The sequence below is a fragment of the Panulirus ornatus genome, chromosome 2, assembly GCF_036320965.1.
Source record: "Panulirus ornatus isolate Po-2019 chromosome 2, ASM3632096v1, whole genome shotgun sequence".
NCBI classification, from domain to species: domain Eukaryota; kingdom Metazoa; phylum Arthropoda; class Malacostraca; order Decapoda; family Palinuridae; genus Panulirus; species Panulirus ornatus.
Genome location: NC_092225.1, coordinates 26,081,954 through 26,106,171, shown reverse-complemented (window position 1 = coordinate 26,106,171; position 24,218 = coordinate 26,081,954). Strand labels below are relative to the sequence as shown.

General features: G+C 37.0%; 1 protein-coding gene and 2 long non-coding RNA genes across 7 annotated transcripts in view; 2 read left to right on the top strand and 1 right to left on the bottom strand.

Annotated features, from left to right (window-relative positions):
- The first annotated feature begins 264 nt into the window (after positions 1–264).
- Positions 265–11,096, top strand: EMC5 (ER membrane protein complex subunit 5). The gene is made up of 4 exons (XM_071672022.1): positions 265–406; positions 4,039–4,091; positions 6,377–6,480; positions 10,113–11,096. Exons 1-4 carry the CDS (start codon positions 328–330, stop codon positions 10,240–10,242), a joined length of 366 nt encoding a protein of 121 aa, XP_071528123.1. The 5' UTR covers positions 265–327; the 3' UTR covers positions 10,243–11,096.
- Positions 11,097–11,565: 469 nt separating this feature from the next.
- On the bottom strand, positions 11,566–15,999 carry LOC139754611 (uncharacterized). Its single transcript, XR_011713911.1, has 3 exons — positions 15,857–15,999; positions 15,277–15,634; positions 11,566–13,430 (listed from the first exon to the last, which is right to left on the bottom strand). It is a non-coding gene; the product is annotated as an uncharacterized lncRNA (long non-coding RNA).
- Positions 16,000–17,324: 1,325 nt separating this feature from the next.
- The window catches only part of LOC139754603 (uncharacterized), a 46,903-nt gene continuing 40,009 nt past the window's right edge, over positions 17,325–24,218 (top strand). Inside the window, exons 1-2 of one of the 5 annotated variants that reach the window (XR_011713908.1) lie at positions 17,325–17,482; positions 20,453–20,796. This is a non-coding gene — a long non-coding RNA (uncharacterized lncRNA). Of the gene's footprint in view, positions 17,483–17,693; positions 18,099–20,124; positions 20,288–20,452; positions 20,797–24,218 lie in introns of those variants that run through there. The other 4 variants (XR_011713909.1, XR_011713910.1, XR_011713907.1 and 1 more) reach the window with 4 other exon arrangements.

The following is a 24,218-nucleotide window of genomic DNA, read 5'->3' as shown; positions in this document are numbered from 1 at the left end:
TCTCTTTAAAAAGCTTCGTCCAATAGCTCTAAACTGCATATTTGTCGTTATGGAGATACCTTAATATACAATGCCACAGAGTCCCTTCGTCTATTTGCTTAAAAAAAAAAAAAAAAGGAATAAAACAGTTTAGGATCGGTTTAATCTGCAATGTTCCACGCGATAGGCTAACAAATGGAGTTTAGGATAAAGAAATGAATCTTGAGAAGTTTTTCATTAAACCACTTGTCTGTCATGTTATTTTGAAGTTTAACGAGGGGTGTGTGTGTGTGAAATGCCATGAGCACAAAGTGATGATGGTTTGGGCGAGTAAGCGATCAAACAAAGATGGCGTTGGTGTGGGCTAGATTAGCCTTTCTGGCAGGAATTCTTTCCCTTTTCCACGCAGGTTACTCTGCTGCGCAGCGTAAGTAATTAAGTAAGCAGCACGAATTCAATTTTCTATTTTTTTTTTTGGGGTAAAGCTGAATCACCAGCTTTGCTTCGCACTGAAACTGGTTTTGAATGTTTAGCGATTTTCTTCTGCCTTGTCGTGTTTCCCTAAGTCGTGGAGCGTGGTTTGGGGGTATCACATTTTATTATGTAATTTGAAATTAAGTTATATTAGTGAGGATTATGAATATCAGGGGGGAAAAACTAAGTGCATCAGTTGAGGGACACCACAAGAAAATCATATGGATGTTAGATATATGAGTGGACTGTTTACATATTGAAAGCTAGATCAGGGGAGGATAATGTAGTATATTAATCATTCTCTGTGAAAATTGCTGGAAAGGACTTTCTTGTGTTACAGCTTCGTTCTGTTTGTCTATCAACATAGGAACCGAATAAAGCTCTCCAGAATCAGACCGAGTACCAAATAAATGTATTTTGGCCATCCACAGGACGGCTACTGTTCTGGTATTGAGGACATTAGAAAATATCAGGACGGTTACTATTCTGGTATTGAGGATATTAGAAAATATCAGGACGGTTACTATTCTGGTATTGAGGATATTAGAAAATATCAGGACGGTTACTATTCTGGTATTGAGGATATTAGAAAATATCTGGACGGTTACTATTTTGGTATTGAGGATATCAGAAAATATCTGGACGGTTACTTTTCTGGTATTGAGGACATTAGAAAATATCAGGAGACTGTAGGTGTCCCACTTGTTCATATACGCCTGGCTGGATTTGAGTTAAATTCTTATGAATGCAATTGTACTCTTAGTTATTCATTTTTGAGTGTTTTTTTTTTACTCCGCTGTTTCCCTGCGCTTCAAAGCCCTGCCCACTTTATAAAACCTTGATGGAGTTAGAAGAGTTACTTCTGAAATACCACACGCTATAAACACTCTGAACATTGTAAAAGTTTTATTGTTACCATTATCGTTATCTATAATTTTTTTTTCTTGCATGTCCGTCTCCTACAGATATACCCATATGAGTTGCTTGCAGCTGTAGGAAGTACATACACTCATTAAAGACAAAACATACTTTGCAAACGTTCTTCCCAGGATTTGAATGCAGGTGACATAACATTCAAATATTTTTTCCAGTTACCTTTGACATTATAGTAAATTAGGGTTGTTGGAAGAAGTTAGGGAAGTTTTTATAGTTTTTCTTATTATCTACAAATGCCCTTATGTTTACATACATATGCTCAGATCATTGTAACCCCCTTATATCGTCATCTCTTTGCTACTCACAAAGACTATCACAAAATACTTCCAGAAGCCATAGGCGTTCTTTCTATTCTAGTAAACAGATTTTGATGGAATTGGTATTGTTGGATTTCTTACTTTGAACAGGTGATGTCATGCTTTTATGCCACAGTGTCCCACTGAGTAAAAGCCTTGCCCACTTCATGAGAAGTTAATATTGGTGGGTTAGGAGGTGTTACTCCTAAAAATTCCCCACTTTACATTATCTCTATTAATGTTAGGAATTCAATGGTACCATTATCATCAATATCAGTGAACTAAAGCAGATGCATCCATAAATAGTTGTCGTATGTTTTTTTGGCTGGGTTACCTACAGTATCACAGGTGTATTTCATCAGTTCTACAGTCCTCAAGTATTTCTGTGGATTGCCCTAATTGATTATAAAGTTCAGTGATGCAGTCACACTCTAAAGATTATATTGTCTGTACCTATAGGCTGCTTAGATAACGTATGTTTGTTAGGGGGAGAAAGTTTTATACCTGTGTTACACCATCTCTTAACCTACGGAATTCCATAGTTCTAAATATGTATTTATGCCTTACCGAGAAGTTTTCCACCTGTAGGGCCCCATCTCTTGACATTCTCTGCTATCATGTAACTTAATTTCATGGCCCATCCTTAAGTATTTCTGCCACTACATCTCTCAAATAACTATTCTTTGTCTACATCAACACTGTTTTGTAAACAAATCACCTTATACTCTTCTTTCTTTCATGGTGGGCTTATTTAGGAGCCTCAACCCTTTTTCTGTAACTCATCTTTTATAATTCTGTTACTATCAGTGTAACCTTTCTCTGAACCTTATCTGTGTGGTCTTTCTGTTTCTTTAGGTCTGTTAACCAAACATGAGAAGCATGCTTATACTCTAGTTTTGACCTAACATAAGATATGAACAAGTAATATTATAAAGTGAACAGTGTGTTGAATTTTTCCTTATCCTAGCACAGTAAAGGATGATGTCTACCCTGTAATCTTTCTCCCACACACATACCTGCAGCTTATTTCCTGTTTATTAATAATCACATTGGGCCTTCTTGCACTGTGACTATCCTCATTACTTTACATTTTCTTAGATTTAGCTTCATTATCTGTGATGCAGACCAATTTTGGAGTTTGTTAAGGTCCCCTTGTAAATATATGCGATTCACATATTTTGCTCTCCATGAACTTTGCATCATCTGCAAGTGAATTTAAGTGGGAATCCCTACAGTCTGGTAAGTCATTCACATATATCAAGAAGAGTAATGGTCCCAGAACAATTATAGCTATGGTACTTGCTGAATAGCTTCTCTTCTCTGCTCTTAACTTCCTTGTATACTATTACTGTACTTGTATATATATTATTATTGCTTTTTTAACATACATACAAACTTTCTTGGATGAGACAAGTGATATGGTCTTGAAACTGGTGTGTATGCATTACACGCAAAAGTTGTGTTGAATTTGAACTGTTACTGTTAACAATGATAATATTGTACTATGTTATGTGTAGGTGTAATAATATTCACATGCATATTAACCCTTAGGCTGCTAGTTATGACTTTAATCATAAATCTTATTACTGTTTACACCACCAAATAGGACCGTAGGCCATAGCTGTCCAAATCTCGTACATCCATGCTGTTTGCCAGCACTCTCTCACACAGGAAACAGGACTAGGGCCCAGTAAGGTGCTATGCCATGTGGCAGTTGACTGAAACCTCACACTTTAATGATGACAACATCTGTTAGTCGCCACCTACTTAGTGATTCTTTTAACTTTTTTCTTTGTTTTTATTGATATTTAGATACTTTATGGATGTTATAATGTCAAGTTGTGTAAGCATGTCGTATTTGATACGATACAACAAACAATGATTTTGATAGAGTGTTTACAAATTGGCAACAACAGGCTGCTTTCATCTCTCTAAACCCAAGTGTTTCAAAAGGTTTATACCAGCCTGCAACCATCACCTGTAAATACTTTTCATATTTCTTCATTTCCTCTCTCTCTTCTCTTCTCTCCTCTCCTCTCCTCTCCTCTCCTCTCTCTCTCTCTCTCTCTCTCTCTCTCTCTCTCTCTCTCTCTCTCTCTCTCTCTCTCTCTCTCTCTCTCATGTGTTTTCAAGAAATATGAAGACATGGAAACAAAATGGTTTAGTTTCTTAAAAAGTATTAAAAAAGGATCAGTTTACATTTTCATATTTTGTTTGAGAATTTCTTCATTTTAGAACTGCAGCTGGAAATTCATTGATCAGCCAAAGGGTTAAGAAAAAGAGTTTGTGTCTCTGATATTTTGTTTATTTCACAACCTTCATGCTGATGTGGTGGATGTCTGTTGGTGCACAGATCGAGCATACATGAGAGTCACAGAACAAGATTTTACTTCTCTACCAACTGATGTGAGTATAAATCTGATGTTGAATGCTTCAGAAATGTTTGATATTTTTGAAGACAATTCCCAAATCCAAAGTATGTTCAGGATATGAATTTTTCAGTACTGTATACTTTAAGAGTAAAAAAGAAAAAATTAGGTAGACATGTAAAGAATAGGAAATGTTCCATTGTACTGTGTATATCTGGTTGAGTTCATCTATTGCAAACCCAGTCATTCTGAGTGCTGGATCCACTTCTTTTGGAAAATTAAAAATGGGAGGGGAGGATTTCCAGCCCCCACTCCCTCCCCTTTTAGTTGCCTTCTACAACACACAGGGAATACGTGGGAAGTATTCTTTCTCCCATGCGGGGGGAGGGGTTTGTTATTTTATGTGTAGTGGGGTGGCGATGGGAATGAATAAAGGCAGACAGTGTGAATTGTGTGCATGTGTATATATGTATGTGTCTGTGTGTATATATATATGTGTACATTGAGATGTATGGGTATGTATATTTGCGTGTGTGGACGTGTATGTATATACATGTGTATGGGGGTGGGTTGGGCCATTTCTTTCGTCTGTTTCCTTGCACTACCTCGCAAACGCGGGAGACAGCGACAAAGCAAAATATAATAAATAAATATATATATATATATATATATATATATATATATATATATATATATATATATATATATATATATATATATATTCTTTCATACATAGTCGACATTTCCTGCATTAGCAAGGTAGTGAGTGTGTGTGTGTGTGCTTGTACTCTGGTAAATAAAGTGAGCTGTTGTTCATAAGTACAGGTGAATAAAAAATCAGTAAAGTTTGAAAATTTGTATTACTGTACTGGAACATCTTCATTACCTTCTTAAAGTTCTAAATATTGAAAATGTTAGTAACTGAGTGATCAGAAACTTGATATTCAAGCAACAGTTTGATAGAAGTTTATGTTAAAAAAAGTTGTTTTCTGAATCTACAACTTTTTTTAAAGTATTTTCCTTCTTGTTTGTTTTGTAAAGGTTATCCATTTTGGTAAAACCTCAGTGAAGCAATGTTCTTTAATGTGTTTGCCAAAATTTCTACCTGTTTATGGATTTTTTTTAACATAAAACCCATTCACTTTGTTTTTTTAAAGTAGATATGAAGATATTTGTATGTGAATGTTAGAGGGATCTTGGTATGGACAGGCAGAGAGATGTGTAGTGACACAGCCAAGAATTAGGTCATAGGATATATATATATATAGAAACAGTACTGCCGACTACGACTTTCAGTGAGTCATAGTAAAAAGGGCTGGGCTTAGAAGCCCCTCAAATGCTGGTACCAGTGGTGGCATACTTCCAGCATTGTAATCCAAAGTCTCACAACTGCTAGCTAACACATCGTCAGGAACTTGTGACCAGTCAGTGTTTAGCGTGCGTGTAGTCACTGTGTAGTGCCTGGATCACTGTAATCCACCTATAACATACTGTTGAATTTAGAAGTACATACACATATGAACCTGTAAGGCTTTTGACATCGAAAATTCTTTACATGAATACATTGATCATGAAATGATTTACCATAAGTGATACTTTGCATGAGGGAATGGCTTAGACATTTGTTATAAAGGAAAGCATCATTTGAAGGACTGAAATTTATATGGTTTTTTATGAATTAATAGAAACTTTTAGTGTGACCTTTTGAGTAGTTCAGGAAGTGCATGAATATTTAATACAGAAATGGCATATGTGATTGTGCAAGGTACTCCCGGTCAAGCAGGTGTAGATGTTGAAGGCCTTGATGTTGCACTGCTTAGACGTGAAGATGTATATGGCTGCATTCTAGAGGCCTTGGGGTTTGTCCTTGGAGAAGGGGGTGTTGTTTCAAAAAGGCCAGGCTCATTTGGAAATTGCAATACATTAAGCTGTGGGAAGCGGGTACTGGTTCTACAACCATATATGTTTCCAACTGATGTCCTCAATACACTTCGGGATGCAGGCTTCAAAGTCATCAGTTCAGCAGCTTTTCCTTCAGGATCCATTGCCTGGACACTTGAAAGGCACTAGGCAGTGAAGCCACTCATTACATGTTTACAAACAAAACATACTGAATTCTTACATACAGTATGTATTTATAATTTGAACTCGCATCTGTATTCTTAGAGTGATTTATGAAAATACATTCCCTTAATTCATAGTAGAAATTGTATTTGATAAAGATTTTATTCAGGGTAATGGCTGAGTATATTATTGTGTACAAATATTTTTTTTTTACACCAACATCAGTCAGAGTGAAGACTGAAAATTGTTTAATTGCAGATTGGTGTTCAAGGCCTACTGAGTCTTCTTTTAGCAATGTATGGCATCTTACACATTGCTGGTGACTTCAAGGAGATCCGAGCTAATGTCCAACTGCAAAATAAGTGAGTTTGATTTTTCAATACATGGTACGCATGTAGCAAAATATCAGCTGTATTCAGCCAGTGTATAAATATAAAATTTGTGTCACCAGTATCATGATGACCATTAACAATATCTTTAAGTTGTATTCCTCTAGTTGATCAACAGCACTGTTTTGTTGAGTAAATCATGGGAGAAAGAAAATTGCCACCAAACGCTGACTGAGTAGTATTGTTTACTTGCTTTAATGGAGTTAAACAACAGATATGTGATCGACTTGCATTGAAGTTTACTTAGTAACGTAATCATTATCATATACCCCACATTCATACAGTAGGGTGATTGATGATACTCATGGAAACACTAGCTTGATAGATAATGAATTGATATTTAGTGTTGATTATCAGACTGTTATTGATTTTCCCTAAAGGAAGTGTGTAGAATCAAACACTCTTCAGAACAGAACTGGGATGATAAAAGTGCTTGCTTAGAGGAAAGTCTGTTAGACTGTCAGTAGTTAGGCTTGTAGATTTATGTTTCAGATAGATATGCTGTCTGTTTCTCATGGAGTATAAAACCCAAGGATAAACAGTGTTTCCTTCCTTTTAGATAAAGCCCATAAAGTTAAGTCACCATATGCTGAAATCCTAATGAGGAACCCAAACTGTATTCTCTATTCAGTCACCAACTTCATTAAGTTGAATTCTGAAATTATTAGCCGATTGATAAATTCAAATACATTGTTCTTCCCAGAATACATTGTTCTGACCAGTGGGACTGCTCTCTTGCCATATTCCAGTTAACTCTGTGTGAAATTGCAGGAGCTGTTGGGTTTTTATGAGATAGTTACTTTATTAGTTCTTTACTGGAGAGAAGCAGTCAGCAGTTGGAATGCATTAGCTACTTGCTCAGGTTTTTCCATATAAGGATCATTTCTGCATTCAGTGCGAGAAGTATTGAGTTATTCATTTACTTTGTGGTTATCGAAGCCAAATTCACTGAGCACCAAGGGGTGCTCACATTATTATTGGTACACCAGAGCTGTTCCCCATCTAATGCATACCTGAATTATTTTTACCAGCCTATTGTGTGCAGAGTTTCAGGTGTCTCCTTTTAATTCAGGAGCATAGTTCATCTAGCATTTTTTTCTTGGCTCATGCACACTCAGTCATGGGAGTTTAGGTTAATTATGCATAACATCATACCTCAAAACCTTTGTTGACTACACCTTAGCAGTTTTTTCTTTGCAGCTTCTTTATAAATCTGTTTCCTTCCCTGCTATCTTTTCCAAAGTTTTACAGAGTTTGCCTACCTATGGTACTTTTGTACAGTCTTTTCATTTTCCATATTCTATGAAAAGAGGCTTAACATTTTGCTATCATCCTTTCCATTGGTGATGATCCCTCTTCCATTAGACTCTTGATAAAAATAATGAGATGTCCTGTTGAAAATTTAAACACAATCCACACAGCTCACGCCTAGATTACGTGAGGACCATGTGCCTTATACGAAGCTAGGTCTTTCAATAGCTAACATATTTTTCCTTGATCTTTCCTCCCTCCCATATCCTTGTTGGCAGTAATGTATGTAGTACTGTAAATACAAATCAGTATGTAGCATTAGGCTCTGCATGTTTCTTCTCTTTATAACAATCCATCCCTCTGGGCCCTTCAGTCTACTTATTTGTTCTTTAATTAATGGTTTGCCTTTAAGAAATCTATGGAAGAGTTTCAAGTCATTGTTTGCCGTATTAGTAATGTTTTTCAAAATTTCTCTTATTCTCAATTCACGTTTTTTTTTCCTACCTTGCAGGGGACCCTGTTGTTCTCTGTCTTACCCATTGTATGTTTACAGTTGACATAGGCAGGTACTATGTTGTTGTATAATGCTAATGAAAAGCATTATGGTTATAGAAGAGATTGGAAATGCTGAATATCATGTGAAGATATTAGGGAAGTAAATAGATAACTTTAAAATTATTTAATACTACAGAAGCATACATGACACGAGCCTTAGACTTGAAGCAAGGTATTTGTCAAGTTTATTTGCAACATTTTTATGGTATTGCTTTCAATTACTCCTGGTGTTAAGTCATTATTTTTTTAACAGTCCTGTTGATGAAAAGGTATCCTTTGTACAGATGAAAATAGACTAATGTGGTCTCACATTGAAGTTGAGATCAAGACTGTTGAAGTTTTTCATGATTCTTGATACAATTTATTGTTATTGGGAGTATATATGATTGATGTATCACTTTTTTAGAGAAAGCAGTTTGAGTAAATGATGTGATTTAAATGGGAAGTATACCATGGATGTATAAAATTGTCATAGTTAATTAGTGTTGTTTAGACGGGACAATGCACACTGTATGGAAAGGAAATGGGTTGATTGTGGTGTATGGCTGGACCATTTTAGAACCTATTGGAACTCATCCTAGTTGCTGTGTTCAGCTGATGTTCTGCTTGCTGAATTAAAAAGTAGCTTGAGGAAGTGATGAGTTGTGGTGTTGGATACTGGAATAAAAGCATGTAAGAACAGCTTTTCATTATAAGAGCTAGGTATTTTAAAATCATCATAAAACCAGTTTTACTCAGAAAATTTGGGTAATTTTTTTTTTTAAGAAATTGAGGTATTTGGGAGTAATGTTCACAATAAACAAAAAAGAAGATAGAACCTTGATGAATGGTAAGAAACGTTGGGAGTTTGCATTATGGAATATTCAGACAGATGATTTTTGAGTAGACCTTAGGTTTCACTGTCCTATTTGAATAAATTGCAACTGGAGAGGTAAGTAACTGTCTTTAAATACTGGGACATAGGAGATAAAGAATGATGAAGTGAGAAAGGTATATAAGGTAACATAATGTATCGAAGTCATTTGAATGGTGTATATATGAACTTTAAGAATGTTTTGGCTTTAAAGAATGATGGCAAATGAGAGATTGGTGAACTTCAGTCATAGTATGTTTTAACTACAAGAATGAATAGTGTGCTAAAAGACAATGTAAAGGATTCAATGTGATGCTTTAAGTTCTAAGAATATTTAAGGAGTGATACTAAGAGAATAGCTATTGATCAGATTTAGTGAAGATGTCATATGTTAAGATTCAAGGATGAAAGTAGACACATCACGCCTGAAAGATCATCTTGGGGTGGAAAGTTGATAGTTATGAGGTTTCATTTCTTGTAAAGTTCTTTGTCTTCTTTGTTATCCAGTAATTAAATTATTTGTTTGGATTGTGAGGTTGTTTGCAGTTTTGTACTTATGTATATCTCAGTGGGAATAGATTAAAGATAATGTATATTTAGTCATTGTCCCTGATTCTACCTTGCTAGGGCAGGAAAATTTAGTAGCCATGAAAAAATACATTGATGTATAGTATAAACTGTTGCATAATTATGCTTTAACTTGACAAGTCATCAGTTAGTGAGGCCTTGGTGCAAAATGTAGAAATTTTTCCTGCTTTTAAGTCAGCTAAGATGAACGTGCACAGAGTAGATGGAATGACCTGTTGTTATCTGTGGCTACCCATGACGTTATTTTTATAAAAAATTTTCTTGCTGCAATATGACAGTTTTTTAAGTAGTTCTAACATAGGTAAAGTGGTACACATTCTCAATGAATTTTTATATAATATGCTTCTGTCTTTTACAGGTCTTGGGAAACTGTGGGGAACAGACCAACATTTTACACATTTGCACATCGAGGACGAGCACTGAGCCCAAACTATACACCACCCAAATCAAAAAGTTTGCTTGATAATATGGAAAATATAACATCTTAGTCATCTTAGGGCTTGGAACTTATATTGTACAATGGAATCATATGACAGTGAATGTAATCTGCTGGTCGTTGTTAGTCGTGATAGTGTAAAGGACATCCAGGTAATTATCATTAAAGATAGGCCTTGGACAGATATCTTGAGTGGTATACCACACTAGAAGACTTGTTTCATATCAATATTAGTGCAGGGTCTATATCACAGACTTTAGATCTGAATTGTTGAATTAAAGGTAGATTAGGTGTGTTTGACATTCAGGGTTATAGTATATGGAAAATATCAGATGATGCATAACTACATAGAAATTCTATAATTCCTTATACTGTATGTCAGTAAAGTAACAAGGAATATTATTGTCCATATCACTGATGCTTCTTGGTGTAGAAAACTTTTTATTTGAACATATGGAAGTTTAGTAGTTTAATTTTTTGTAATATTTTTTGCTAGTTTTGTTTGTAGCAGTCAAACTGTTTCTCGGCATCATCATCAGACTTTACATGGGTGTAAGGGTAGGAATTTCATATTAGTCTTCAAGCTGTGTGAGTGCACTGACAGGTTGTATACATTTGATTCACTCCATTTACATGAGAATGGACTTAAACAAAATGATAGATAACTCATATAGATGGTATACTTAGTACTTGTTGGGCTGTATATTTAGCTTTGTAATTGCTAGAGTGGAATGAATGTCTCATTTTGGTTTCTTAAGAATATAGAAAAACTTTGATTTTCCAGTTTTAACCACTTTGATATTTTGTTTTGTATTGAAAGTCATTTTAGTAGGAGCTTCTGATTGCATTTTTTAAATTGAAACAGAGAGCATGTATATATGCCACTGATTAAATTTTAAAAGAGGAGTGCAGTTGTATTTATTTACATGTATAATTTGTTCATATCTTGTATGCCTTTTTTACAATTACGGTAGTGTAAAGGCAGAACAAAACTGGAAGCAGCTGTGCATCTCAATAGATTCCTCTATACTATTGCCCAATTGTGTACTGCCTCATGTAGCCTCATCATATGTAATACAACATGCATTTTCTCGCCTATCGGATATACTGCTATTCTTTTACTCATCAGTTTTGTCTATCATACCTTTCTCATCCTCTCTATAAGGTAATACTTACCCACTGAAAATTCCCTTTAATCTGCCTGAAGTCCTATAGAAGTGTAACTTGTCATCTGTTGCATTTTAAGGGTATTATGAGTTCCTGTCTTACATAAGTCTGGCAAATCAGTGAAAAGAACAGAGATTTATGATTTAGTGTTCCAGACATTAATGAATGCACACATAATCATGGTATGCTGTTGACAAAAATAAAACACTTTTATAGTTGGTATACATGATAAACTGAAAAACATGTAAGATTATAAAATACATTCTTAGGTTGAAATATTGATATATCCTGGAAAGTGCTGCGAGATTTCTTCAATGTCCAAGAATCTGTAGAAGAGGTGGGGGCAGGGGAATATCAGTAGGAAGAAGCAAAGAATGTAAGATGGAGTTGCCTCATAATCAAAGAGTATGGAAGAACCAACTGCAGCTTAGGAATAGTTTAAGACATTATTATGAGCATCAAAGAAATTCATGATCTTGAGACAGCAAGTGAGAAAAAGGTATCTGTATCATGAAGCAAAGATATAAGAATGGTAATGTCATATTAGCATGGAAGGATAGAACTGATGCCATAGTATGGAATCATTTGTGAGGTAGTAGATTAGCATATAAAAAGAAAGAATCAAAACAGTAGAAAGAAAAGATTTAGTCGAGAGAGTACAGGTAAAGCAAGGAATGCAAAGGGAACGAATTGTGAAGTGGCAGAGTGGGGTGAAATGGAAAGACTGCAAGGTGGGAAGTTAACAAGAACATGTGATAGTACGATTAAAGGAGTTGGTGTGACAGAAACACTACAATATAGGGAAATGGAGAGGAAGAGCACTTGAGTTACGAGAAAGAAATGGTGGAAGAATGTGTGGAATGCTGTATGAGAGGGAGGTTGTTCAAGCCACTAGGTCCTTCAGGCTATGTTGTAAATACCACTGTTTCTCTCATGATGAAAGATGTAAACAATGGCTGCAGGCAAGAACTTTGGAGCTTGCATCAGCAATGTTGGAATACCAGAGGTTGAAGGATTAGCAGGCTGGTAGTAACATTCCTTGGGTAGGACTACTGTTGCCAGGACATGGAAAAATAAAAGGAAAGGGCAGCCACTGTGCACAGCTGGGAAGTCAAATGGGGAGGTGGGAGAGGTTGGCAAGGAGTACTATTGAGTCCTGCACATTACCCCTCCCTCAGTCACTACAGAGGTCACCATTGTTAGATCTTAGTGTAACGCTTCTTCCAAATGTGATGACCAGGATAGGGATTGATAAATGTAGTGACAACAATGCTACATTAATCATTACTGAGAGATGCAGTTCATGGGCAAGATGATACTGCTTGGTGTAGGAGCAGAGAGGTGAGGTAGGGCTCCCATGCCTTTACTCCACTGCCACAAGAGGATTGTCATAGTTGTCCTCCAAGAGAGAAGAGACATTGCTGAGATCCCTTGTTTGTGATGCAGGAGATATAATAAGTGATTGAGGTTTCATGGCTGTGCAGGATAGAGTATGCATTGTCAAGATCCAAAGGCGAGACAAGGGAAGCTGAAGATCACATAAAACCAGTGTAAATATCATGTTTTTATGTCTTAAGTCATGTATTAAGCAATTTTCTTTACAGATAAATGTGATGACTTTTAAGAGAACTTTAGTTTAACATGTATAACTGTAAATAGCCACAGAATTCTCTATGTAAGTACAGTTATGAGTGTCATCCAGACTTAATTTACCATTAAACAAACACTTCCAACCTGAGTTACATGATAACAGGTGTTGAACCTTTGATGAAGCAAATAAGGATGAAACCCACTGGTATCCATATTCTAGTGTTTCAGTCACCATAGACTGTTCAAGGGTAATTTATAAGGGCACATTCCCTAGATATACTTGGTGTATCTCTGAGCAGAGCAATGAATTGCACTCCTTCAGCAGATGTACGATCATAATGTGAAATCTTGACTCTAAGTTTGATGATCGGAAAATGAGTTTTTTCATTTTGTCAAAATAATGATCATTTTGGTGTAGAACTTGTCTTCAGTATTGTGCCTTTGTTTACAGATGTTTGTTTCTTCCCCACAGTCTTTCAGGACCTGATATAAATTGAAACTTTAGTATTACATGTAAACATTCTTACTAAATTAAAATATCACAAAACTTTAAATTTCAAATAAGAGAAAATTTTGCTTAGTTGTACTACTTTTTCTTCTACATATTCATACGGATGGCCTTGCTTGAGAACATATATTACCACATTCAGTCTTCAAAACATTTCTCTGAATTTACTATAGTGCAATTTAAAGCTTGTGTAGAAATACTACACATTGGCATAATCATTAAAGTATCATGACTGTATTTAACCCAGTCCTCAAAACATACTGGTCCAACCATGACACCAAGAGAAAGAACTCAGCTATAGAACATGCTGCAGTGTTGATGATATTACTATAATGTCTTTTTAAAGGGCTGATTAATTTATCCAAACCTTTATCAAAGATAATACACAAGGAAACTGAGACTGGTGTTTGTTAGGTGAGGGCCATCACTGATCCTGTGAGCCTTCCAGTGGTCATCTTTGAGTAGGGTGGTAAAAACTAAGGGGGCGGCAAGGGGGGAACTCTGACAAAAATTTCACAGCGCTTTAACTAAAAATATACAAACTGCAAGGGTATGTTTTGTATCCACTGACCTGGATGAAATACTACAATTACAATTATATTGCCAAAGGTGTTTACTTGAATTGTTCAAAATGAATAATATATTTGACTTAAAAAATATGGAAATATAATTGTTTGAATGTGATAGGAGTCTGTTATTGATATGATCAAATGGAAAGAATTGTATTGGTAAAGTAGCAATGGTTCAGGGCTTACAAGTTTTGAGAACTCCAAATTCACCCTTGGACAATAACTGCAGTCAAGCTATCATACTCAACAATGTGACATTAATGCTAAATTATTTAGGAATAGAGCGAACTGGAATGATGTGGTATACCGGAGTCGACGTGCTGTCAATGGATTGAACCAGGGCCAGGGCATGTGAAGTATCTGGGGTAATTACACATTGGAAAGTTTTGTGGGGCCTGTGTGTGGAAAGGGATCTGTGGTTTGGATGCATTAAACAAAGACAGTTAATCTTGAGTGTGGGCGAATGTGCTTGTTCTTTCCTAGCGATTCCTCTGCGCAAACGGGGGGAGTGTCATGTGTGGTAGGAATGGATGAAGGCAGCATGTATGAATATGTGCATGTATATATATATATATATATATATATATATATATATATATATATATATATATATATATATATATATTTCTTTCATACTATTCGCCATTTCCCTCGTTAGCGAGGTAGCGTTAAGAGCAGAGGACTGGGCCTTTTGAGGGAATATCCTCACCTGGCCCCTTCTCTGTTCCTTTTTTTTGGAAAATTAGAAAAAAAAAAAAGAGGGGAGGATTTCCAGCCCCCAGCTCCCTCCCCTTTTAGTCGCCTTCTACGACATGCAGGGAATACGTGGGAAGTACTCTTTCTCCCCTATCCCCAGGGATAATATATATATATATATATATATATATATATATATATATATATATATATATATATATATATATATATATAATCCCTGTGGCTAGAGGAGAAAGAATATGTGTGAGAGAGAGATTAGAGATTCTACCAGTGTTGTGTTGGACGCTTTAAAATAGACAGCGAGAGAAAAAATAAGCCCTGTCCCACTTTGCACTCATACGTTTAACAAGAACATAATCATTCCTCAACAGGGCATCTAAGATCCTTCAAACAATGCAGGTTATCTCCATCAATAATACGTATTTGAAGAAACTGTAGTAATACCCATTATACACGATTTTAAACTGATGCCTTGATACATCAAGTATCTTTTTATTTATTTATAGCAAACTACATTTGCTGACTTTATACATACCCATAAAGCTAACGAGGTCTTGCATTCAGATGATAGATATTTCTATTTCTCTCGGCCTAGTGTCCAGATGACTTTGAAATCGCCATACGACGTTGAAGTGATCACTTCAAAGCCCGCGGCACTAAGCTTGTTCAGGACTATAGTTGTGTTATCATATACTTCCACTGTGTCACTGCCGGTTTTCACTTTGGGGGAGCATTCGTTCTTAAGGAACAACTTTCCGTTTTCGAAGGTAGCTCCTAGGTTGGTTAAAACTCTCATGAAAACATCTTTCTCCAGTACACTTTGAAGGCCAACCACACTCACGTGACTTCTATCAGCGGTGGGCATACCCACAACAGTCACATATACCATTTTTCTGCAAAATAACCATGGCTGTAATGAACAACATGATCTAAAAAAAGTCAATCAACAACCACTTCGTGACTTGTACACCAGAGATCATGCATACCTACCCTCTTATACTTTTGTCCTCCTTGACTCAAAAAAAAAAAAAATCATCTTAAGGGATTATGTCACATTAATGTGTTTCGTTTTAAGTTCAGTACAAAACAGGAAAAAAAAATTCGTATGTACGTACGGACGATGGGCGGTTACTTGCTCCATCATTCAGAATCACACCGACTCTGCCAGCGGTTGAAATGAGAACCAGGCACACACTCAGTGCTGCCGCCTACCAGCTGCTCTGGTTCACATTCCCCCAGGTCTCAGGAGCAAAATTCCCCACATTGAATAAGTTTCCATCTCTTGCTTTACTTCCGTTTGTAGTTAATATTCATATGAGTTATAGCCGTAATTAACGTTTTTATTCATGAATGATGTGGGGAAAATAGAAACATTGAGTGTATTTTGCACGTTATTGTACTCTTATATAATTATATGAATTCTGACAAGTAAATGTTGAGGACAATAACTGAGTTGCTTACATATTTCTTTATGAAACTCTTCCTGCCAAATATCAGGGCAGAAACGTGTCCGTCAACAGGACTCGCTGTCTGAACAAATATCAACAATTTTATACTGAATCTTATCCGAATGTTAGACTATTAGAGAGATACAAAACCCCATATAAAGGTCTTCCTTCCTCCATGTAGCCTTAGGAATCAGTGAGGCTGCTAACTTGGCACCGACAAGGGCTGAGGTGGCTGACTCCCAAGACTCGCGATGTGTACCCTGTACACTTCCTGTGAACCCTTGTGACTCGCGATGTGTACCCGTACACTTCCTGTGAACCCTTGTGACTCGCGATGTGTACCCGTACACTTCCTGTGAACCCTTGTGACTCGCGATGTGTACCCGTACACTTCCTGTGAACCCTTGTGACTCGCGATGTGTACCCGTACACTTCCTGTGAACCCTTGTGACTCGCGATGTGTACCCGTACACTTCCTGTGAACCCTTGACCGATGTGTACCCGTACACTTCCTGTGAACCCTTGTGACTCGCGATGTGTACCCGTACACTTCCTGTGAACCCTTGTGACTCGCGATGTGTACCTGTACACTTCCTGTGAACCCTTGTGACTCGCGATGTGTACCTGTACACTTCCTGTGAACCCTTGTCTTTATACGACCAGTGGAGCGCGTTAGATGCTGGACATAATCCCGTATACTACATGTCTGTTTAGTCAAGGTCGACGAATAACAGAACAGAACTGACAAGTTACTTACAAACTACACCCAAAAAGGGCCTTGTGACCGTGAATGTAGGATGTTGTAATTAAAAAGTATAATAAATATCTTAGATACTATTCATTTTGTTAACCTTTAAAATTTCATTTCCATAGATGAACCATTTATGGTAATGCTACATGACAAGTTCTTTAAGAAGTAATATGTAACTATAAAGAAAGATATTTGGTTCCCAGTGAAAATTCCCCAAATTTTGAAGGAATATCTAATTCACAGTAAAAGAAAAAAAGGTATTCAGAATGAAACCTGAATTCCCCATTAATACCAAGAATTCCCTAGATATAGGGAAATTTCCCCACGTCTGGCAGCACTGCACTCAGTGTAACCTAACACAGCGTCACAGACCAGGCTGACGGCAAACACCATATATAGAAGGTCAGAGAAAAACCTAAATAAGGTGTAGTAAGAGCGAGCTGATTACTCTCTATCTCCCTCGTCCACTTCATGAGGCTTTTATCGTCAATTGGACAGTTATCATCTTTGAATCGGCTGATCCTCACAGCAAGGTGATCATGGTTAGTGTAGGGCGTCCTTATGTTGTGTGCCAGAAGAAAGATACTCATCCACCATTTTTATACTGTAACAATATCAATTCATTAATCTTAGTTGTTTTTTTTTTTACGCAAAGCTATGTTGTTTTGTTTTAATGCTGCGTTTGGCCACAAGTGACAAGGGGCGCTTTAGGTAGTTGGATTGGAGAGAGAGAGAGAGAGAGAGAGAGAATTCAAAATGTAGAGGATTGTCTTGTCTTTGATTCATCCTGCCTGGTTATCATGAGCGGACAGGAGGAGGAGGAGGCACAGCTGTTGTCACACGGTGGTAGAGGAACGTACGCACGCACTCCAGCGACGACTATACAGGTGTGGTGAGCAGTTCTGGTGCTACAACGAGATTCAAGTGGAAGACTTTTTAACTCCTAGGTCGGCGTTGGTGGCGCCATGGCCTGATTGGCTAACGACCTGCTTGCTGTTACTCTCGTATCATCGTTTATGGAGGAGGGTCAACATGAGTTCCAGGGAGAGTGTTTGTGAGGTAGAGGTGGTGGTGGTTCCTGGGGACGACTTGAGCAGGTGGGATGCACCAGGATCGTGTAGTTACGAACACTCCAGAGCACCACACTAGGTTACCACGGTGAGAATACCCACTGGTAATGTTAACCTACAAACTTAGATTTACAATAGTTTGGCTGAGGATTGCTATTTGTGGATTCAACTTTTCAGGACTTATCTAGAACTGACACGAACGATCAAGGAAAATTGTCCCGCCTGGGGTCGACTTTGTAATAGTTGTGGTTTTAAGAAACCATTTCAGAGCCTCGGCTATCAATTAAGATAATTTTAAGAGCAATAATTGAGTAAAACAACACAGCTTTGCGTAACACAACTAAAATGCATGAATTGATATTGTTACATGTGCTATCGCACTCTACTGTAATGCATTTAACTCTTGTGTCATGAAAACTACACTTTGCTTGCATTGTATACAAAAGGTGCATATATAATCAAAATACATCATATTCCAGTCTGTTAGCCCAATGCAGTACAGTGCAGTATCAACTAACTCCCCAAGAAGGTGCATGGTATACATTGGCATGTATATTCTGCTTTTGCATGCATACTCTGCTTATGTCCATGCTATATCAGTATTTTGAATATTTTCTATGGTAGGTGTCAGTGTTTCTTGATTTTGAATGGTACACGCATTGTTTGTGTCCTTGTTATTGCAGTGCTTTGAATATTGCAATTGGCAGTTTTATTGTTTTCTTTCTAATTGCAGTATCTTCATGCATTAAAAATCGTGTCTTCATCAACACATGCTTTCATTTGTATGGTTTTTCACTGCATTGCGTCTTGTCCTTCAAGTAAATTTAGTTACAAAGCCTTCACCAATAAATACCAATAAATATATCACCTTACAACTGGTTTCCTTTCCACCCAAACTGAATGTTTACTGTAATGAAAATTGGATGTGCAGGAACGTGGGAGTACATGTTTCAATGAGATAGAGATAATTATCAAAATTAGAATTGTTTCTATCCTTGGGGATAGGGGAGAAAGAATACTTCCCACGTATTCCCTGCGTGTCGCAGAAGGCGACTGAAAGAGAAGGGAGCAGAGGGCTGGAAATCCTCACCTCTTTTTTTTTTTTTTAATTTTCCCAAAGAAGGAACAGAGAAGGGGCCAGGTGAGGATATTCCCTCAGGCCCAGTCCTCTGTTCTTAACGCTACCTTGCTAATGCGAGAAATGGCGAATAGTTTGAAAGAAAAGGAAAGGAATTGTTTGTTATAACCACATTTGAATTAGCCAAAGAACATACAAAAACAAATCTCATATAACTACGTATTTAATGTATTCTATTATATGCATTAACGAGAAACATTTCGATGAATAAATGGAATATTTCCCCAGAAAAAACATCAGAGAAATTACGATTTTCCTCCACTCAGTAGATAGTGGTCAAAATAGTCACCATTCTGACGCTCATAGTAAGGAAAAGTCTTTATGTCAACTGTTTTATCTATTTTGAGCCCATGGTCTGAACACGAGAGACGTTCCAAAGGAAGGTAAACGATGGCTATTTAAAGAGGAAAGAATCACAAATGCAGTTTTCTAGACTACAGTGTGTGTTTGTGTGTGTTGAACATGACGCAGTCAAAAGCATAATGCAATCCTGACCATATCAGATGATAGGTAAAGTGTTAATGATAAAAGAAAAAAGAAAACTACAAGACTTTCAGTTGAACGATAGGAACAGAGATGTTGCTAGCATCGTCATACAACCCCAGCACCGTACATCCAGCTCCCGCATAAATCGGGGGAAATTTTTGGTCTCTTTAAGAGAGAGAAATTTCTAGATGTGACTGTACGCGCATCTTACTGTAAGGTTAATATTGTGACAGTTTAGAGAGAGATAGATAAATAGATAGTCTGTATGACATGGATTTAATTAGCGTATTTAGCGACCATAAAACAGTGACTCAGAGGTTTGGTCAAAGACAGACAGGGAATAATTCTGCCTTGTAGATAATGAAATGTCGGAGCGCAGCAATTCCTTCAAATTCATGTCAAGTAAAAGTTTTCGTGGACATATGAATCATTTGCAAAAAAAAAAAAAATATGATTCCCCCTCAACCACTTTTTTTTTTTTTTTCATTAGCGTTGCCCACATCGAGATGGCGCTGTGTTCGTGGCCTTCACTAACGAGTATGTGCTTCAGTTACTCTTCTTCATCATATCCTTAATCAGTTGACACCAATTGAACGTGTCACGGAGTTGAGCTCCTGGAGACGTCTTAGTATTACTAGTCAGTCACAGTTCAGGTAATGTCCATTACGTTATTTATGTCTGGCGAAACTGCGACACCTTTCCTTGCATGGAAATGTACTCTTGACACTAAGTATACCCATATGATCACTTCCAAACGTAATGCATTTTGAAGATGGAATATTTGAGTTCAATGGTCAAGTACATGAATGATTGTTTAGCAGGAAGAATGGCCTATGTGATGGTGCAAGGGAACTATGTGCGGGAGGACACGACTGTGGTCGGACTTCGTGGGGCACTACAGATTGATGTCTACTCGAGAGTCATGAAGGAACTGGGGTTCACCTTCAAAGATGGCGAGTTTATCTGTCCTGTGACTGGACCTGTCACCAGACTGGCTCACGGTTGTGACCTGATGAAAGTGCCTTGCCATCCAGTTACGGTCCTGAACAAGCTCAGTGCTGTTGGCCTACAAGTTATCACTTCAACATCTTGCGGCGAGTGGAAGATTATGTGGACACTTGGCCATAGAAATGCATGAAGGAAGCCATCATTAATTTCAAAGGTATGTATGAACTACCAACACAGATGTTTTTTTTCTTAAGTGAAAATAGTATTATTTTTCCCATACACCTAACTCTCGTACCATTAAAAGTGTGGCAGTTCGTAAAACCAAATGATCAAATGATATGGTAGACATGAACATCAGTACGGGTCTCCTTGGTTTAGTGTTTAGCATTACTGACCATTCGTCACAGGAGAGTCTTAGGATCTGACCCGCATGGGTTCGAAACTTGGGGTATGGCAGTTGGCCTACGTCCAACTCAGGTATTCAATGATTCTTCCTTAGCGATTGGTAGATCAATGGTTACTTGGCTAAGCTGATGTGTGTTTGTGTGTGCAAACAGTGGACCATACAGACATGGTAAATATACATACGGTTAAGAGACTGGGCCATTCAATTTAAATACCTACTTCCTGTAACAGGTGATTAGTTAGTAAGCTAGCTTAGTACACCGTTCAGGACCTTCCCAGGTCCAGAAATGCGATGTTTGTCAAAATGTAGCAGAATGTACAAGTAAATGTTCAGTGTCTTTTTTAGCATGAGGGTTAGGTGATCTACTGAGTCTGTTTGCAATGTTTTGGGTATAGATGGTGTTCAGTACACAGAGGAGTGTAATGTCAGATTGGGTATATATCTGGTGAAGTGGAATTGAGATTGGGTTGTCAGGGTAGTTTTTTAAGAGTATGTCAGTCAAGACTTGACTTAAGTTTGTATTTTGTATGTGTCCTATTTATTAGGACTGTAGTGGGTAGGGACCATAGGTTGCTGTGGCTGTAGTTTGTTATTTGTATCTATTTTGGAGGTTGGAAGTTGAAAGTTGATGTAGGGGCATTACCATTTTAGCGAAGAATGGTTGTTGGATTATATTCACATGCTGAATATGTTCCTGTGTGCACATGCACAGATACAAAAATCCAGAGTATAGTTTTTATTTTAAAGAAAGATCTTCAAGAGCAAGTTGAATTAAATTGACAAGGAGATCTTTGGTAAGATTATTTATAGGGTGTACTTTACCACACATTTTCCTGATCTTCATAGCCTTCCACTTTGCTCGGAGATATTTGGTAAGATTATCATTGTAATGATTTATAGGGTATACATAGTTATGTTACTTTTAACACACATTTTCTTTATCTTCTTAGCCTTCCCCTCATTTGACTTTCATGTATTGTAGGGTAATCTCTTATATTTCACCAGTCTTCATTGATTCTTCAAAATAAATCTACAATTCCATAATTCATTACTACTGTAGATTCCACATCGGTTGTAAAAAGATGATGTTAAGTTATAAAGATACTTTCAAGCTACAGATTTATATTTTCTTTTGATGTATCAATAGTGGACACTGATATTACCATCAGTGTCAGGCATAGTTATAGATGCAATTAATAACCACTTAGTTTCGTTTTGAAATAATTTAGCTATTACGAGCACTGATTCTGTTTAGACAATGACTGATCTGGTCAAAAGTTGTTGGTTCTTCAAAGTTTGGTAAAGTTCCAGTTTATAAGCACCACAGAAATGACCTAAAGATTTAAAAGAAATTCATATTGATGGATTTCATATAATTGGTAGAAGATAGACTGGGGAATATGCCTAGGAAAACCTCACTTAGCATCACATGGGGACTGAAATTTACACAGTGCAAATGAAGAGAATGAAAAATTATTGTCTCTTTCTTTTTGCTGTATTGGTAGCATCTATGAGTATACACACTGAACGCTGCACTGAACCTCTCCTAACATTGACTTAACCAACTGCCATATGACATGAAAAGCAAGGTGAATTTATGTCAGGGTAAACAGATGAGGTTTCCTTAGGTTTTTTCATTTCTAGAATGTTTCATCTACTTTTACTCCACATTTTCCCTGATCATCATGGCCATCTTCACTCTCACATTTATTATTGTAGGGTAAGAAGTATGCCACACATCACATCCCTTGATCCTGATTGCTGCTATTGAGCAGGAACAGTCCAGTGATATGCTTTTCTTCCAAATCCCTATGTTACTTTTGTCCAGCCCTTAAACAGGAACCCAAAGTTCATCACTGGATTGTGATGGACCAGTGATGTAGGGAAGAGTTTGGAGTATGCAGCCCTGAATTAAAATGTTGGAAAAATATATTTCAAGATGAAGAAAGCTAATGATGATCTTGGAAGAAAAAATCAGTCAGAATTTTAAAGAGAATAACGAGGTGTACAGTTGTACTAGGATATTAATGAAAGATGGAGAGGTATGTGTAAGTAGAATGCAATCGACAAGTCTTGGAGAAAAGTAGAAAAAGATATAATGTTTGTAGGAGATGGACAGAACGTTTCAAAGATATAATTTGGGGATGGTGGTGATTAAGATCTGTTTACTGGTATAGTAGGAACAGAGTTTGCACAAAAGAGAAAGTTGTGGATGAGTTTTAGACAATTTGTTGTGAGTAAAGTTTAGTGATGATAGTAGTGGAAAAGGTGGAGTTGTGCAAGGTAGAAAAACTGTGTGATGAAAACTCTGGTGAATAGGAAATAATGAAGGATTTTGCATGCATGAGTATTTGCTTCAATATACATATATGTATAGGTCTATTAGATCTATCTGTCTGTCTGTGTATCTATATCTCTGATGCCTTTCCCAACTAGAACTTCAAGGAGGTGACCACAGCAGTAGAGTTTCATTTTGTATTCTCTTTTTCTGGAGTGGTTCGTTGAAAATTTTGAGGAAAGCTGTAGCCGACTTGCTTCTTTCAGCATTCTGGAGAGATATCATTGGGACCAGTTGATTTATTTAGGTTTAGATTGTGTAGATATTTAAGTACTTTCCAGCGGTCATTATTTTCAATATCCTTTTTTTCTTTTTTTGATGCCCAGAATTAAGGAATGTGCCTGTGATATACAAATTTTCTATGGTAAACACTAGAAGTTAAATACTTGTTTGGAAGGGAAGCCATTTCTTTATTGAATCCTATTGGTATGCCATTATCATTTGATAATGAGCAAATACTATTATTGATATGTCTATCTACCTGTCTATCAATCTATTACCAGTTCGCCGTTTCCCGTGTTGGCGAGGTAGTGCTAGGCACCGAATTCGCAGCCTCTGCGCTTCACACAGGGAGAAATGAGAAAAAAATGAACCTTTAAGGATGAAATGAATAAGAAATAAAGGCTAGGATCTTCCTTCTATTGTTTATATATTTTTAAAAGTGATAATACAGAAGGGAAGAATATCTACCCCCCCTCGGGTCTTAGACCCCTCGTAGTCACCTTCTTTCTTGCTTCTCGTGTATTTGAAAAATTTTTCTATTGGGTTCTCCTTCATGATGAGAAATGCACTTCTGATAGTTATTCTCGCTGCTTGTGATTTTCTTCCAATGCTATCATTGTAAAGATATGTACTTTTAAGTTCCTTGATTTTTTTCCCTCTTGACAGACAC